At 44.3% G+C, this 15744-nt stretch overlaps 1 protein-coding gene across 2 annotated transcripts in view; it reads right to left on the bottom strand.

Annotated features, from left to right (window-relative positions):
* Nucleotides 1-15223, bottom strand: part of adam9 (ADAM metallopeptidase domain 9) — a 37142-nt gene extending 21919 nt beyond the window's left edge. For both annotated transcript variants that reach the window (XM_035378551.1, XM_035378552.1), the window contains exons 1-4: nt 14811-15223; nt 7771-7874; nt 2938-2996; nt 1176-1254 (exon numbers count right to left, since the gene is read on the bottom strand). In XM_035378551.1, the coding sequence (XP_035234442.1) occupies nt 1176-1254; nt 2938-2996; nt 7771-7874; nt 14811-14892 (324 nt within the window). In that variant the 5' untranslated portion in view covers nt 14893-15223. The remainder of the gene's footprint in view (nt 1-1175; nt 1255-2937; nt 2997-7770; nt 7875-14810) is intronic.
* Between the last annotated feature and the right edge of the window lie 521 nt (nt 15224-15744).

The following is a 15744-nucleotide window of genomic DNA, read 5'->3' as shown; positions in this document are numbered from 1 at the left end:
CAGTTATAAAGTCATTCGATTTGATCCGAAGGCAAGAAGAAACAGGAACGAACCCCCCTGCCGCTTCCTCTGCCCGACAGAAGCGGATTGGATTACTGCAGGAGCGCTCTGTTCAGACACGCACGTTTCCCGCTCGCGCTCTCCCTCGCTCTGTGTCGACTGACAGATTTACTTTTCTTGTTAATAATACCAACATACCGACTCCCAATGCACACCAGAGAGAAATACCAGAGAGAGACAGAGATAGAGAGAGAGATAAAGCGAGAGAGGATTTTGAGGTGGATGTTAGTTCTCTGGTCGCTAAAAACAAAGGATAATAGGGGGAAGATCAGCGTGTGATATTAACTTTGTGCCAAAGAATGTGCTCTCACCACTGCCGTCCAATGGCAGGATCGTGTTTAGCTCCACAAACATGCCCGGCTCAAACATTCGGGTGGCCTGACCGTACAGGGCAACAAACAGCCTTTTCGTGGCTGTTCAGAGCACCTTGCTGTGGATGATTTAACCTCGCTTCGCACAGAACGTGGAATGAGGGGCAGAGTGTAAAACGTGCCAATTTCGAGGGCTACAAACATGACTCACGTACACGGCATGCTCTGGCAGCTGCTTAATTTAGAAAGGAAAAGTCACACTCTGTGATTTTGCTACCTAGTGGTGCCACACTCTACGCCTGTGTGGGGAGGCTTCTGTTTTCAGCTAAACAATCTCCTCACGTCAACAACAACAACACTGGTGTCACCGCTCAAATAGAGAACATCTATTCAAGGAATGTTGGATCAGGAAAATAAATCGCACTGGATTTAGTACCCATATCGTATGACCAGTTAAGTGCTGTTATTTTGATAGACTGTGCCCGTGTAAAAGAGGTCCTGCACGTTCTCTGGGTACTTTCTGCCCCCCAGCCAGGGATCAATTAAGCCCAGCCCCAACCATTTTCACCAAAGGTGAATACTGATCTGAGATCAGCCCCTAGGCAGGCTGGATATTGACCTGAGATCAGTACCAGGGCAGGGTGGATATTGATCTGAGATCATTCCTTGGGCAAAGTGGATACTGATCTGAGATCAGTCTCTGGGCAGGGTGGATACTGATCCGAGATCAGTCCCTGGACCGTAATGTAGCCACACAGCTGAATTCACGCTGGCCACGCTGAATTCCTGCTGTTTGTTTCTTACCTGCACGCGGGGCCTCTCTGTGATCAGAGAGCCGTCCTTCCCGTACGAGTACACAGTGAAGTCATCCGGGAGAAGCAGCCTGCAGGACCAGACAGGGCAGTTAGGTTCAGTTCGAGGAGACAAACACAGACTGGACCGGGGAATTTTCACAGCCCCCTACAGAAGTATCCCCGCCACCCCCCCCCCCAGAAATCTCCAGGGGGGGACACTTATGTTTCAGATAACCCCAGGGCTCGCGTATGTCTGCTGCTCCTCCCCTCCCCACCTCCCCTTCGCTGGACGCCGCAGATGAGCATCTGGTGTTTGTCTCGCGTGCGTCATCCGGAGCCGCGAGTGCAGCGGGCGATCTGGCCGCGTGATTAATCTGCGGCACTTTGATCTGCCCGCCCAGCTGCGAGAAGCGAGCGCTCTCCGCAGATACGCGGAAAACAGCGGGCGACTGACTCACCTGCAGAACGCCACGGCTCTGTTTCACACAGGGCCCACAGGAGGCCCACAGCCACGGGGACGCAACTGAGGACGGGCTCCTTTACCATTAACCACTAACCGCCCACTTCACCCCAACCCTCTCCCAAACACTGACAGACATGCTGTACAAACACTAACCGCCCACTTCACCCCAACCCCCTCCCAAACACTGACAGACATGCTGCACAACCACTAACCGCCCACTTCAGCCCAACCCCCTCCCAAACACTGACAGACATGCTGCACAAACACTAACTGTTCACTTCAACCCAACCCCCTCCCAAACACTGACAAACATAATGCACATTAGATTTTCGTGGAAGAAAAGCCAAGCGAGGACAGAAAAGAAACTCTGGTGTGCTCCATTTAATTGCATTAAAAAAACATGCCTCTCTGGGCTAATGGACTCCAGACTCGGGGGCCCAGGCAGCAGCCCATCCATCTGCCCACTGGCCCCGCCCCGAGGCCTCATCTGGGAGGACTGCGCTGCTGACATCACTAACTGACATCTCCTTCAGCTGGGAGGACTCCACTGCTGACATCACTAACTGCCATCTCTTTCTGCTGGGAGGACCAGCGCTGCTGACATCACTAACTGCCATCTCCTTCTGCTGGGAGGACTGCGCTGTGACATCACTAACTGCCATCTCCTTCTGCTGGGAGGACTGCGCTGTGACATCACTAACTGCCATCTCTTTCTGCTGGGAGGACCAGCGCTGCTGACATCACTAACTGCTATATCCTCCTGCTGGGAGGACTGCGCTGTGACATCACTAACTGCCATCTCCTTCTGCTGGGAGGACTGCGCTGTGACATCACTAACTGCCATCTCTTTCTGCTGGGAGGACTGCGCTGTGACATCACTAACTGCCATCTCCTTCTGCTGGGAGGACTGCGCTGTGACATCACTAACTGCTATCTCCTTCTGCTGGGAGAACCAGCATTGCTAACATCACTAACTGCCAACTCCTTCTCAACTCCATCTTCTAAATTACCTGCAGGCACTTCTCAGGCAGCTATTTTTCAGTCACACGAGTGAGTGATGTAATGCGCTCCCACAGAGCACAAGCTATCACTTGTAATAAAACTGCTTTTCCCCTTGGCAGTGGATTTTTACACAATGCGATTGTAGTGGTTCCTGCAGGCGCATGCTGTCAGCTTTGCCATCAATCGTGAGCCTCCTCTTTATGTACTGCGTGACAAGCGCTTCATAAAAATAAATTCAGGTATAAAGTTGAGTAATATTGCTGCTGTCTGAGAGAAGGGGGGGAACAGATTAGCAGAAAGTACTCACTCGTTTTTCTGCAGGACGATCACGTGGTCCCTCCCCTGGGCATGGATGACATAGGAGACCTTCAAACAGAAACGGACAAGCATTCATTACGCTGCTGGTCTTCGTAAGCGACGTTTAGACAATGGCTGCTGCAGGCCTAGCCCAAGGTGTCCGTTTAGAGAACGTTTAGCTGCCTGCGGCCTGAGCCTACGCTAGTGGTGCGTCCATCACCGCGGGAACACTCGCGCGCGTGTCAGTGGGCGTGGCCTGCCTGCCTGCCTGCCTGCCTGCCTGCGACACCATCGCTGTAAATACACTCACCCCACGGCCCCCGAGCCCCCAGCAGGCTATTGAACACAAACCCAGGCCCCTCCACGCCTCTGGAGACCGAGTTCAAAGGGCGCCGATGGACCGTTCCGTGCAGCTGCCCGGCGTCTGCAGAGCAGCTGTCACCCCCACCCCCCACACTAACGAACCGCCGACTAAACACGGGCCGGGGCCCACGCCGAGCGGGCCTCTGACCCTCGCTGAGCCGCGCGGCGGGAAGGAGGACGGGGCTGACATAACTGCGGCACTGGGGGGGGTGGGGTGCGCTGCAGCTGTGCGGGGCGGAGCAGCTGGATGAGGGGCCTCCCTGAGGGGGAGCCAGCAGGAGAACCGGCGCTGAGGAGGTGACGCGTTCGTACGGCCCTGCGGTCTGGAGCAGTGCCAGCGGCAGCTACGTGAGTTAGCCCTGCAAGCCAAAGCGTGACTGGCCTCAGCCCCACTCAAGAGAGTTTTGGTCAGCATGGTGCTTCCAGGGACTCCTCTGGTCAACCTGGTCCTGCAGCCTGCCTGTCTCAGCTGTGCACTGATGCAGTGTCTGCACAGCTCAGCCAACTGCAGAATGAAAAGAAGCAGCCCACAAGAGCATCTGACGGTTGTACCTGCAATGCAAAAACCTAAAACAAGTCAATCTAAACAAGTATTTTAGTCTTATCTTAGTCATATTTTGCTAAATAAGACTGCCAATGAGGTGAGACTTATTTCAAGATTTGCCAATGGGGCAAGTCAATTTCACTTGATAAGCAAAAAGACACTTAAAACAAGCTAATATTTACTACATGAGAGAAATAAAAGTAAGATTTTAAGTCTCATTACAAGACTAAAACACTTGTTAAGGCAGCCTTTTTTGCAGTGTGCTTGCATTCTACTCGGATGACAGATGTTTCTGAATAGGGTGGGCTTACAAATACACTGGCTATTAGGAACTGAGAGAAGAGCAGAACTGGATGAGAGCAGGACAAGAGATGTCCGAGACCAGGAAGCACCTCCTGCCAAATCTGCCCTGTGCCAGCAGCACTGCCCCAGTAGAGGAGGGGAGGGGCGGCATTAAGGTCATGCCAGGACACAAGCGGCACTGGCGATGCCAACCGTTTCCGCTGCCCTGCGTTCTTCCTCACCCCCATCATCTTCCTCATGCCATCCACTCAGTGACTCACCTCATACACCTCATGCACTCACAGACAGTCCACAGAGACCACAGATTCATCTACTGAACCCACACAAAATCCATTGTGCTTACAGTACCCATCTACTGTACTTAATGCAGCAGGAGTCTAAAATATAACAAAATATCTCTGGCTTTATCTACACTATAAGGGAGCCCTCAAAAGGACTGTGGAAGTAAGCATGACAAAAAAAATCCAGGGGCTAGTTGGTCAGTCAGTTGCTCGTATGTGTAGGGATGTGACACAAAGTATGTGATTTCATACAAAAGGAACACTATCCCCTACAACACTTATAATGGAGATAAGTAGGCCTATTTATCCAGTTTAGGTCAAGAATGACAAGTCCTGAAGAGGACTGAAGATGGACAATCTCAACCACAGAGACTGCAGTATAAACACTGGAGAAGGGTCAACACAGCCAAAGATCATGCTGATTAAAACATGAAATAAAACAGCTCTGTGCTGGAAAAATAGAGATTGCGAAATTATAAAGGCTCAATTCTAGTATAAAGCTAGCCATTAATATTTTGTCAAAAGGCAGGTTTCAGAGAACAGCTGACTTGTGAAGCCAGGGGATCAGGGTCAGACACCAACAAACACAGGACACAAAAGATTATCCTTGGGATTTTGGGTTGCAATAATGTTTGTTAGGTCTTATTGGATGTTTAAGCTATTTATTTCCACTCATGAAATATGAAGAATAACTTCACTGTGTTCATTTTGTCTAGAAAACTCCCCAACATAGGCCTACTGCTCTTCAGATCCCCAACCGCAACGAAAACAAACACGAGTGGGACGCAAACAAAATAATTAACAGTATAAATGTACAACTGTAAGCTGTTTTCATGAAAGCTAAACGAAAACACACTCATAAACACACACTGAAAGCTGATCTGTACACAACACATTTCCTCCAAATTGTGTTGCAGCACTGAGCGAAGTCCGATCAATACAAGCCGACTGTGAGGTGGAGCAAACCGAACCGCTCTCGTTAGCGTTAGCTTCTGCGGGTATGCGTGGAGCCAAACACACGGCAGCCCTTATTAGCTTCCCCCGCGTGAACTGGGCACCTGTTTCTGACAGATGGTCCCCGTGGCGATTCTGGAACTGAACTGCAAAAGGAGGTGTTTTTGAGTCGGCGGCGAGGACGAATGATCCAGAGGCCAGTGCGGTCCGTGCCAAAAAAAGCTACGTATCACTTTCTCCCGCTTTCCCGTGAATTAGAGTTACAGTGCAGTCTGTACGTATTTGGACAGTGACGCAATTTTAGTTGTTTCAGCTCTGTTCTCCAGCACATTGGATTTGAAATGTAACAATGGATAAGAGGTTAAAGTACAGACTGTACAGCTGTACAGACTGTGTAGCCTTAATTTGATGTATTCACATCCATACCGGGTGATTTTTGTAGGACATACAGCCCTTTTTATACAAAGTCTCCCCATTTTTGGGGATTATTATCCAGCTACTTTGAAAAGTAATTGGACAATTGGTTTCTTGGCCAGCTGTGTGTTGTGGCATTATTCATTCATGCACAAAAAAGCTAACAAAACCTCTAGTTGATTCTACGTGTGGAACTAGCCTGTTGCTGTTCAAGGTCAAAACATACAGTTTAGCACTGCACATACATACACAGTAGTCAAGAAGAAAGAACACACTGTGAGCTCAGCAATAGCAAACACCCTGATAGACCACGGAAGTAGTGAATGACTGAGGAATACTTTCCAATATGAGAAAAAAAACCCTTTCCAACACTCTCCATGATGTACTCACTGATTTATCAAAAACTGGAATACAGAGCCAAAACAAAAAAAATTGTGACACTGTCCAAATGCTTATGGAATGTGCTATATGTGTACTTGGGGTGAGGGTGGGGGTTGTGGTGTTGCAGCCCTGGCAGTCCCCCTGGCACACCCTGCACCTCTATCGGTTCCACTGATCCAGGCACTACAAGCTCCAGTGGCGCACATTCCCTGAGTAAACAGCAACATTCCCGCTGCCAACCAGGAGAAATCCCCCTTCTCAGTCAGCGCCAGCTAATTTCTCTCTGATCAAACAGCCATGTCATGATCTGAAGGTCAAGTACGAGCTATATAACCCCCCCCCCCCCCCCCCCACCCCCTTGCGTACATGTTTGAGCAACGAGCGTGTTGGAACCAGCCAGATAGACACACGGCGTTCTTAATCCGTGCCCAGCAGGGGAGAATGCTGGCCCATTCACCCACAACCCTGAACTGAACCCCAGAGCTGGAACTCCACTGAGCAGAGCCTGCAACGCACTTGGCTCCACCACACATAGCTGTCATAAGCGCTGAACGTGCTCTTAAAACTTTCCAAAGCAAATGGAGACGTCAGATTTCACTGGCGAGGGGTGGGTCGGGATGGGGGGGGCTTTCTTCCTACCTTGAAAAACGTGGGCCTAAACAGTATCTGTCAGTTTGAGGAAGTGCTTCCCATTGCCGAGCTGACTTTAACCGGGCAAAGCCCCAGCTGAAGGGGATGTTACTACGGATTAGATAACCCTGGTGCTGGTGATACTTCCTGCTGGATTTTTTTTTTTTTGCCATCACAGCTACGGGAAAGCACAGTGCCCAGTCCAGGGACCGCCGCCAGCAGGAAGCCCATAATCAGCAAAGACCAGAAGACCACGGAAGAAAAACAAACCACAGGGCTGCCCCAGGAGGTCAGCAGTACCCTGCTCTGGGAGTAAGCCATCTTAATGGCTGTTCCAAACCCTAGGGCATACAGGTGAAAGTCTATATGCACTTAAATTCATGTGTACTGTTAAGCTACACAATGAACATGCGATGACCATTATTGAGAGAACACTCCATATTAAACTCAACAGCCATTGCACTTGAAACTTTTCCATCATGCATAAGACAACCGATTTAAGGGAAAAATTGCAACTAAACACTTATAAATATCCTTAATGAAAATATTCGAATAATAAATACCCAGAATGAAAACAACTGGAATACATTTTATAGCATAAAAGAACGATCACGACTACCTTATATGATTGTATGACAATGTTCAACAGCAGTGTTCATTCAAATTAAATGTAATAGCTAGGTATTGAATGTCAATCGGGCAGGCATGACAGAAGGTTCGCTTTTTCAAAGCAAGCACATCTGATGGATAATTACTTTGAATACCTGTGAAGGGTAGCAAACGATGATGCTGTAGAGTGTTCAAATGTCATTGTTTCTGTCCCAAAATGAGTGAACCACAGAAAACCGCCCAACAATGCATGAGGTGTACAGCGGGTGTACAGTGTCGGGCGTAGGAATAATAGTGTGATCTAGAACACATCTCTGGAGCAGGCGTTGGAAAGGTGTGCTGTAGGTTTGCTCTGTGGCCGTACCGTGCTCGAGGTCACACCATCCAGGTCTCTCCTCTGCTTTCCTATCCGCCTGGGTACGGTCACTTCATACGCCGACAGCTGGGAGGTCTGTTGTGAGACTGAGCCTGAGGGTTCAATTAGAGAAACAGAGACAGAAGCTGAGTGCGCTAAACCACCCTAAAGCTTTCTAATGAACAGCAAACAACTCGTAATAGTAAATTCACCAACCCGGTCAATTCTAAACAATAAAAGGTCACGTCTCATCTCTACTATACTAAATTTCCCACTTATTTTACAGTACAATGATCGCTTTTCATTAAATCTGAAGCACCAGCAACTCTGCAAAGTGAAATCCATTTATTTGTGTTAAGTGCAGTGCTTCTTATTGTACTGAGCAGCGTTTTGGCTGTGCTCTACTGTGGGACCCGACAGAACCGGCTCCCCCCCCGCGTGATTCGTCAGCAGGTCGGACCACTGCCGCAGAGCCCCTATCCGGGGGTGAGAGGGCAGGGGAAAAGAGTGGGGGGAGCACGACGCGGGACACATCCCTCCGCAGGAGCCCAGAATAACCCATGCGGCAGTGGCAGCTCAGCCTGGCCCCAGCTTTCTCATAGCTGGACGGCAGCCAGAACCAGGCTCATCCTGCTCTGCCAAAAAACTGTGGTCACAGTGGACATCCAGGCCCCTGGTGTGCGAATGACCGTCCTTTCCACAAGTGTTATATTAAAAACTGCGTAAAAAAAAAAAAAAAAAATAGGATCCCTGTTTTGGCACGTAGCTGGATGTTTTTGTTCTCCTTATCGAAGTCAGCAAACTTGTGACTGAATTTTTTTCCCCCCTGGAACAGCAGTGTACTGTTTGTTTCTACTGCACCTTGCTGTACAGAAAAATGTCTGGATGGATGGACTTGATAATTAATCTAAATAAATTCAATGTAGTGGAAAACTTTCAAATGTGAAAAAAACTCTTTCCAACACTCTCCATGATGTACACACTGAGCAGTCTAATACAGGTACATTCCATTCCATTGCTGCTTGGGAACACCCAATGCTATTTACTGTGAAAAACTTCAACTGCTAGTAGAAATCATGCCATAAGCCAAACAACATCCTGGTTTTCTGTGTAGTCTCATAGATGCTTGAGGAGCCATTACTGTTTTTCAACATTCTGTTCATACCCAGTTTTACACAACAAATTTTTTTTATCTTACTTTTGAACCAGCGTTAACAGGCTGAACTCAAAATCCCAGACAAATGTGACAAATCGCTAATCTGCCAAAAATTAAAACCATGACGATACATGGACAAAACATACAGCAAAAGCCTATTTTCACAGAAACGCTTCAAAGATCACAATTCTCGAAACTTTCTTTTGGTGAAACACAAATACGATTTCTGCTCAGGTCTTGATATTTTTATGCAAATGTTTGCTTTAGCTAAGTTAAAAATAGCCCACTTGGCATTAAAAAGCCAACGCTGCCAATGCAGATAAGGAACATAATTTGCATATGAATGAGCTTTTATGGCCAACTAAAAGGGCTTCCATGCTACACCCTTGGGTCCATTTCAGTGACGTTATTTTACTAATGTCATTTCAACACCAGCTACAGGTGACAGGTGTCACATGACACAAATCAATCTGAAGGTATCTGACTAGTGTTGGAGTTTACTTTCACAGAATATCATGTAGGCTATCTGGCCCTGCATCTCCAGGCTACTGTCAGGCATTAGTTCACTTGAAGAAGCAGCTGGCCCTCCTGTTGAAATATAGGCCTATTCATCACAAACTAGCTGCCAAAATTCTGGAGCGGTCAAGGATGTAATTAATATCTACATATTATTGAATGAGACATCTTCAAATTTTGAAGCAGCAAACATAAATATGGCTTGAGTACAGGCCTAGTCATGTAGGCTTTTGTGTGGGAAAACCCTGAACTCCAGAGTCTCAGAGAAGGCTACTTAAATAAAGAATTTGGTTTGGCTGAAGACTTGTAGGGGAAATGCTTTCTGCTTTTATATTCCGTCTATATTACGAGGAAATGTATAGATGTCAGTATTAAAACAAGAAACATACATTTTATCAGAGTTGATATTAGGCTAACTGTAGGAACTTACTTCACCCACATTTGGATAAATATTTCCTTTACTATACCAGGAGGCTGGAAAAAAGACAATATAAAGGCTATGCTTACTGAATGTGAGTATGTATAAATGCACCCTATTGGTAGCCTCAGAATGAATCTTCAAAATCAATTTTAAAAAATCAATCCTTTGTTTAGGAAAAGATGACTCAAGGGTAATTCTTTGTCTTGGTTGCTTTGGTCTCACAAACACAGTGGTGCCTATCACTACAACAGGATTCATTACAGAAGTATAGGTATACTTCTGTAACATACGCAGCGATATAGCTTTAAGATACAGTGCTACAGTGCTATATATATGTAACACAAAGCAATGCATTGATATGGGTACTTGGAAATTCTGAAGGGATATAGGATTGTGTCAGGCAGCCTTTTTGTCAATATGTTGCCAACAAAAGAATGATCTTTGTTTTGTCCTCTGGCTGCAAAAAGGCAAAACAAAGATCATTCTTCTGTTGGCAACATATTGACAAAACAGCTGCCTGATACAACCCTATAATAAGTAATTGAGCGCTTACAACAGCATGGGTATCTGTTTCTAACATAATATAACTGTACACTGGAAAGTTTAAAATTGCTTAACAACTTATGTACAAAGAAAATTGCCCCCAAATGCTGTTCAATACCATGTATCTTAAATAGTATTAGCCTTTCAAAGGCTCAAGTATACAGAAGCAGCATCAAAGCACTATGCCGGGTATTATAATTTGTATTCCAATTAAATGTTTGTTTTTTTCCCCCTTGTAACTGTTTGTTGAACTGAAGCACTGTAGGAAGACAAAGCAGACCAGCATTATGCACTGATTTACAGAGATTCTGAAGGCTCATGACAGATATTATAGGAGTTAACTTCTGCTTCCTGACTAAGACTTGAAAATCACACAACAAACCATAAATGCCAAAGAAGCTTGCCGTGGCCAGAGCAGCAATGCTAATCCTATTCATAACAGATACTTACACTGGGTTCACAGACACAAAAACTACAGATCATAAAAGCGTATATTTTTTTGCTGCAAGCATCTCATAACCCTTGCAGCAGGCTAATCAAGACCTGGCACACATTTAAACAACATGAAATACACCTATTCTGCCGCCAATCAGTTCGTACAGAGCTCTTCGAAATGACCGTATAGCAGATATGCCAAAATAGGAAACCTGAGGACTAAACTGAAGCACGTAACAGCATTCCATAGCCATCAAAATTATTAACAACCCTGCACTGAAACGTGCTGAAAAAATCCCAGTACCGTACTCCAAGTAGAGCAGTGAATCATTTTGGAAAACATTACCCATTGAACACTGTAAAGTTAGACTGCATTCCTTGGTTTTGGGATTAAAGCTGTCTGGGAAGTTCAAGCCACTTGAATTTGCCACTGTAATAAAGGCAGAACATTCTTAACAGCAATTGGGTGTGGCGTATGTGTAAGAATAAACAGAAAACATTTCACGAAGAAAACACTCCATTCACCCCATCTAAGCTTGTCGCAAGGTCTAAAGTGCAACAAGCCTCGTCTTGAACGCCCTCTTTGAATGTGATCCCTGGTATGTCATTCTATACATTAACAAGTTTGTGTGAACATCTCACTAGTATCAGTGAAAACCGGACCTTTAACTTATTTCCCAAAATTCCCCTAGTTATGACTTAGACCAATCTGCTGAATGTGTACAATGTAGGCTATTACTTTTGCTTCCTCCTGTGATTAGCTGTATCCTTTTGAATCATTTTATACCCTAGTATAATGACCACATCCTAATACACTGCATTCAACCACATCTCTATGCTGCCCATGATGTCACAACCCCTGGTAATCACGAGTTCTTGTTCCCTTTTTTAATACTGCTAGAATTTAGGCTATACAGTTCTACACACTAGTATTACATTTTTCTTCTTCCCTGACTCCACTCTAAGTTTCACCAAACCACCACCAACAAAATTTTCCACAGACGTGTTCTGCACTTTTCCCTCAGAGATATTGCTGGCAGACTTTGTTACCTAAGCACCATGCCTTTACTACCCTTAATTTCCTGCCCACAAAGTGTTAAGTGTGTGACTCATTCTGATTACAATAGGTCTTACCTGCTCAGTACCCAATGCACTATAATACCCAATAATCCCTCTTTCCTATTACAGGTCTGCAGCCATGTTAAATCTCCATACGGATCTTGTTTTCCTCAGAAAGCACATATCAGCAGAATTCCAGAGAAGATCACTGTGGATATTCTGCTCTCCCAATTCGTTGCTCAGCCAACAAATCTGTCCTGCAGAGCCTCACATTTATCATTAGATTCAACACAGACAAATGGACACTGAATCCACCTCCACTCTGAGCAAGAGCCCATTCATGCTCCCATTATTATGTCCGACCGGAACACCAGGTGCTAGACTCCATTTTGTTTGTGCACACTCTGAGGCTTACACCAATAAACCAGTCCATCAACATCACAAACTCCCTTTGCTTGGAAGATGTGGCCTCCTGGATGCCCTGGGACTCGTTAATCTGGCTTTCACCACCACAGCCAAGATTCCCATCCAGCACAGATTGGAATCAGTGGAACACAAGCGATAGACCCCTGGAGCCAAAAGATAACTAACACCCTTAACTTATGACTGGAGTTTATTCAAGCAGTCCACTTATGCTGAAAGTTTATAATGAGAACTGTTGTATTAATGTATGCCACAGGGGTCACTCGGACACTCTGCTAACTTTGTGTACGGGTAGCCTACACAACCATGGAGGCGGGAGTCATTTCCCAAATACCAAAAATTGATGGGATTACAAGGTAAAACATAAGCAAACCAGAGAAAATGAGTTCTCACTGCACACTGGCTTGCAGTTTAGTGGCCTTTAATAAATTAGTATAGAGGGAGGAGAGGGCCAGCAGCTGTGCTCATTGTGTACTATCACATTTGTGTTCTTTGTAGGGTGGTTTCTTTGTTCCTAGCTATGTCAGAGAAGGTGACAGCCAATGCTGTGTCACTCCAACTGCTATGGTAACAAATTTACCCTGTATTCGATACCAGTTTTACAAGTGGTACAATTTCTCCTGAATACAAGTAACCACAATCTCACAGAACCACTTATTTTTGTAATAAAGAGATCAAGAGTCTTTTGAGGCAGAAAATATTTGTAAAAAGAAAATAATAATAATATTAATAATTATAGGACTCTTTTCAGGGTTATCATATGTAAATGGAAATGGATACAAAGGGATATGGAAAGGACACCTGTTAAATAAGCGTTTCAGCACAAAACTATTCTATACATTGTGTAAAACCTTTGCATCCTTAACACTAATCAAATTATTTTGAGACCCATATTCAAAAGATCATTTAAATCTTAATAATGAATTATTTTGAAGAAATAGATTTTGTGCGTCTTTTGAATATATGCTTGTAAAAAATACTGAAGTGGGGGCTGGGTGTACTACAATGTATTTCTATGGTAACAGAAAAACCTACAGGTGATGACATAAGCAGACGGATTTTTTCCAGTACCGTATCAACAGATAGGTATTTGTAGGTACAGTAGGCCAATTGTAAGGGCAAGTAGGTGTTCTTTTTTACGTTATACTCTAAATGTACCGTTTACTGTCTACAATTAGGTAGCAAAAGCATACAGACAGACAATATTCTGAAAATCGTCACTGGGGAGGACAACACCTGAAAAACCTTTTAAACCTTCTTAGGTTGTTTGGTGGATAAGCAACGGACTTATACGTTACATAAGATTGTTTAGTTGTAACTAACGTTAACGGACAACAGGTAAAATATTTAAGAAGCATACTCTGTAAGAAAATAATTCGTAATAACCATAAAATGGTCACGTCAACCGAAGCCTTACATCTCGATTAATGTTTATTTGCAAGTGGTGTGCACTGTGCAGAAGCCCCTTCAACCACTGAAAAACCATGTTTCTCTGTTTCTTGACAGACGCACTGGTGCGGCGGGTTTTCTACATTTAATAATTTACACCCTAAAATCTTACTGAATTAGACAAGCCGCTTAAGTGCGTACCTCCAAGTCCTCAAACCACCTTTAGTACCTACGATTTGCAAACACGTCTGTCGGGACCCAACCCCATAATTTAAAATAATTGGCAGGTCACCACAGGTTACCTACAACAGAAATTAGTCAATGATCAGCCAAAGGTCGACTAATGCAGCAAAAAGACATAGGCCTACATACAAAACTCACGGAACATTCAATCCAACTGTTAGATGACACAGTTCCGAAAATGGATATTTAACTAGCAAGCTAACTTAGCTAACGTTACCCGAACAAGTTTGCACTTCATGTACAAGTTCCGTTTAAAACGTTTAATCTCGATACTACTGGCGGTCAATAGCTGGTCAATAGGTCAATTAGTGTCTTCTAACGAATGAAAGTTAGCCAAAGTCGCAGAGTAGCCTTGGTCAATCACTATAACGACGTAAACATAATTTGTGCCATATAACTACTGATTAGCTAAAGTTAGCAAAGGTTTGACATATAGCTACGACGCTAGCTAATACATTAGCGAGAATACCTCCAGAATATCGGTAAAACAAAACTGCCTAACGTTAACCACTTACTAGGCTAACTAGCTACAAAGAGCCTAATTTGTAGCTTGCTTGCTAAGTGGCTAGCTAGTTAAGTTGGCTAGCTATATGAGTAGCTATGAGTGCAATTGATAAAGCTCGCCCAGTTAGCCACTTAGGTAAATCCGTTAGCCTAGCTGCACTACCCGCGACGCAGTGATCACATGGTAACTGGGGAATACTCGAATACTTAGCTCTTGAGAATGATTAAACATCACCTATACCATAATACAGTTACTTCCACTATGAACAGTTTGAAAAATATCAGCTTTTAGATTCACATGTAACTATTGCTTGGTGCACATAACGATACGATAGCTATGATTTAACGTTCGCTACTTACTTCCAATACTGTCACTGAGCCCATAAAACAACCCAAGGACCCAGATCACTTTAATGCACCGCTGAGGTAACGTTACACCCATATTCTTAAATCCAAGAATGCAGGAGAAAAATAACTTCTTTATCCAGGCGTTGCCTTCCAAGCCGTAACGTTAACGAAGTGCCTCTTCCACATACTGTGAAAACCCGCAGCAGTCTATCTTCCCATAATCGTATTCTTGTTTTTTGTTACAGTATATACATATCACTACTTTGTTTATCCGTATAACGTTACCATGTGACTACAATAATTACAGATTATGCCGTTTAATTGATATGTAGCTTGATCGGTTCGTCCAGGCGCCTACGAATGGCATATCCATTGAACTCGAATAGAATAGATACAACCGAGCCTGCGTCAGTAAACATTTTGTGAGATTTTCTATTTAACCCCTTCGCGTCAGCGGCACTGTCGTTACTACTGCGGTTCACTTTTTCAGATAACCTAGACAGACACGAACTAAATATTTGCAGTGGCAGAGCAGATATTTCCACGCGTCAACAGATGTATTAGCGACATGACTAATGTTTTTTTGTTTTAGCTATTTAATTAACATTAGCCAGCTTTTTAAAATAATAATAATAATAATAATAATAATAATAATAATAATAATAATGAACGTTATTTATATAGCACAGTTCAAACACACAGTGCCATCAATGCGCTTTACAGAAAAAGTGACCGAAGTAAAAACAGACAAACACAAAGGACAAAAAACTGTAGAATATATACAATCAATGAATAAAAAAATACAGATAAGACAAATATGAAAGAAATTTTAAAAATTAAATTAAAAAGTTTTAATAAGTAAAATAGTTCCTAAGGAAAAGCATATTTATAGAGGTAGATTTAAACCAACAATATAAAGCAATTCAGGTATGTACTTCGTTCGTTT

This window comes from Anguilla anguilla, chromosome 10 (assembly GCF_013347855.1).
Source record: "Anguilla anguilla isolate fAngAng1 chromosome 10, fAngAng1.pri, whole genome shotgun sequence".
Lineage (NCBI taxonomy): Eukaryota > Metazoa > Chordata > Actinopteri > Anguilliformes > Anguillidae > Anguilla > Anguilla anguilla.
The sequence above is the reverse complement of the archived record's forward strand: the minus strand, read 5'-3'. Positions and strand labels throughout refer to the sequence as shown.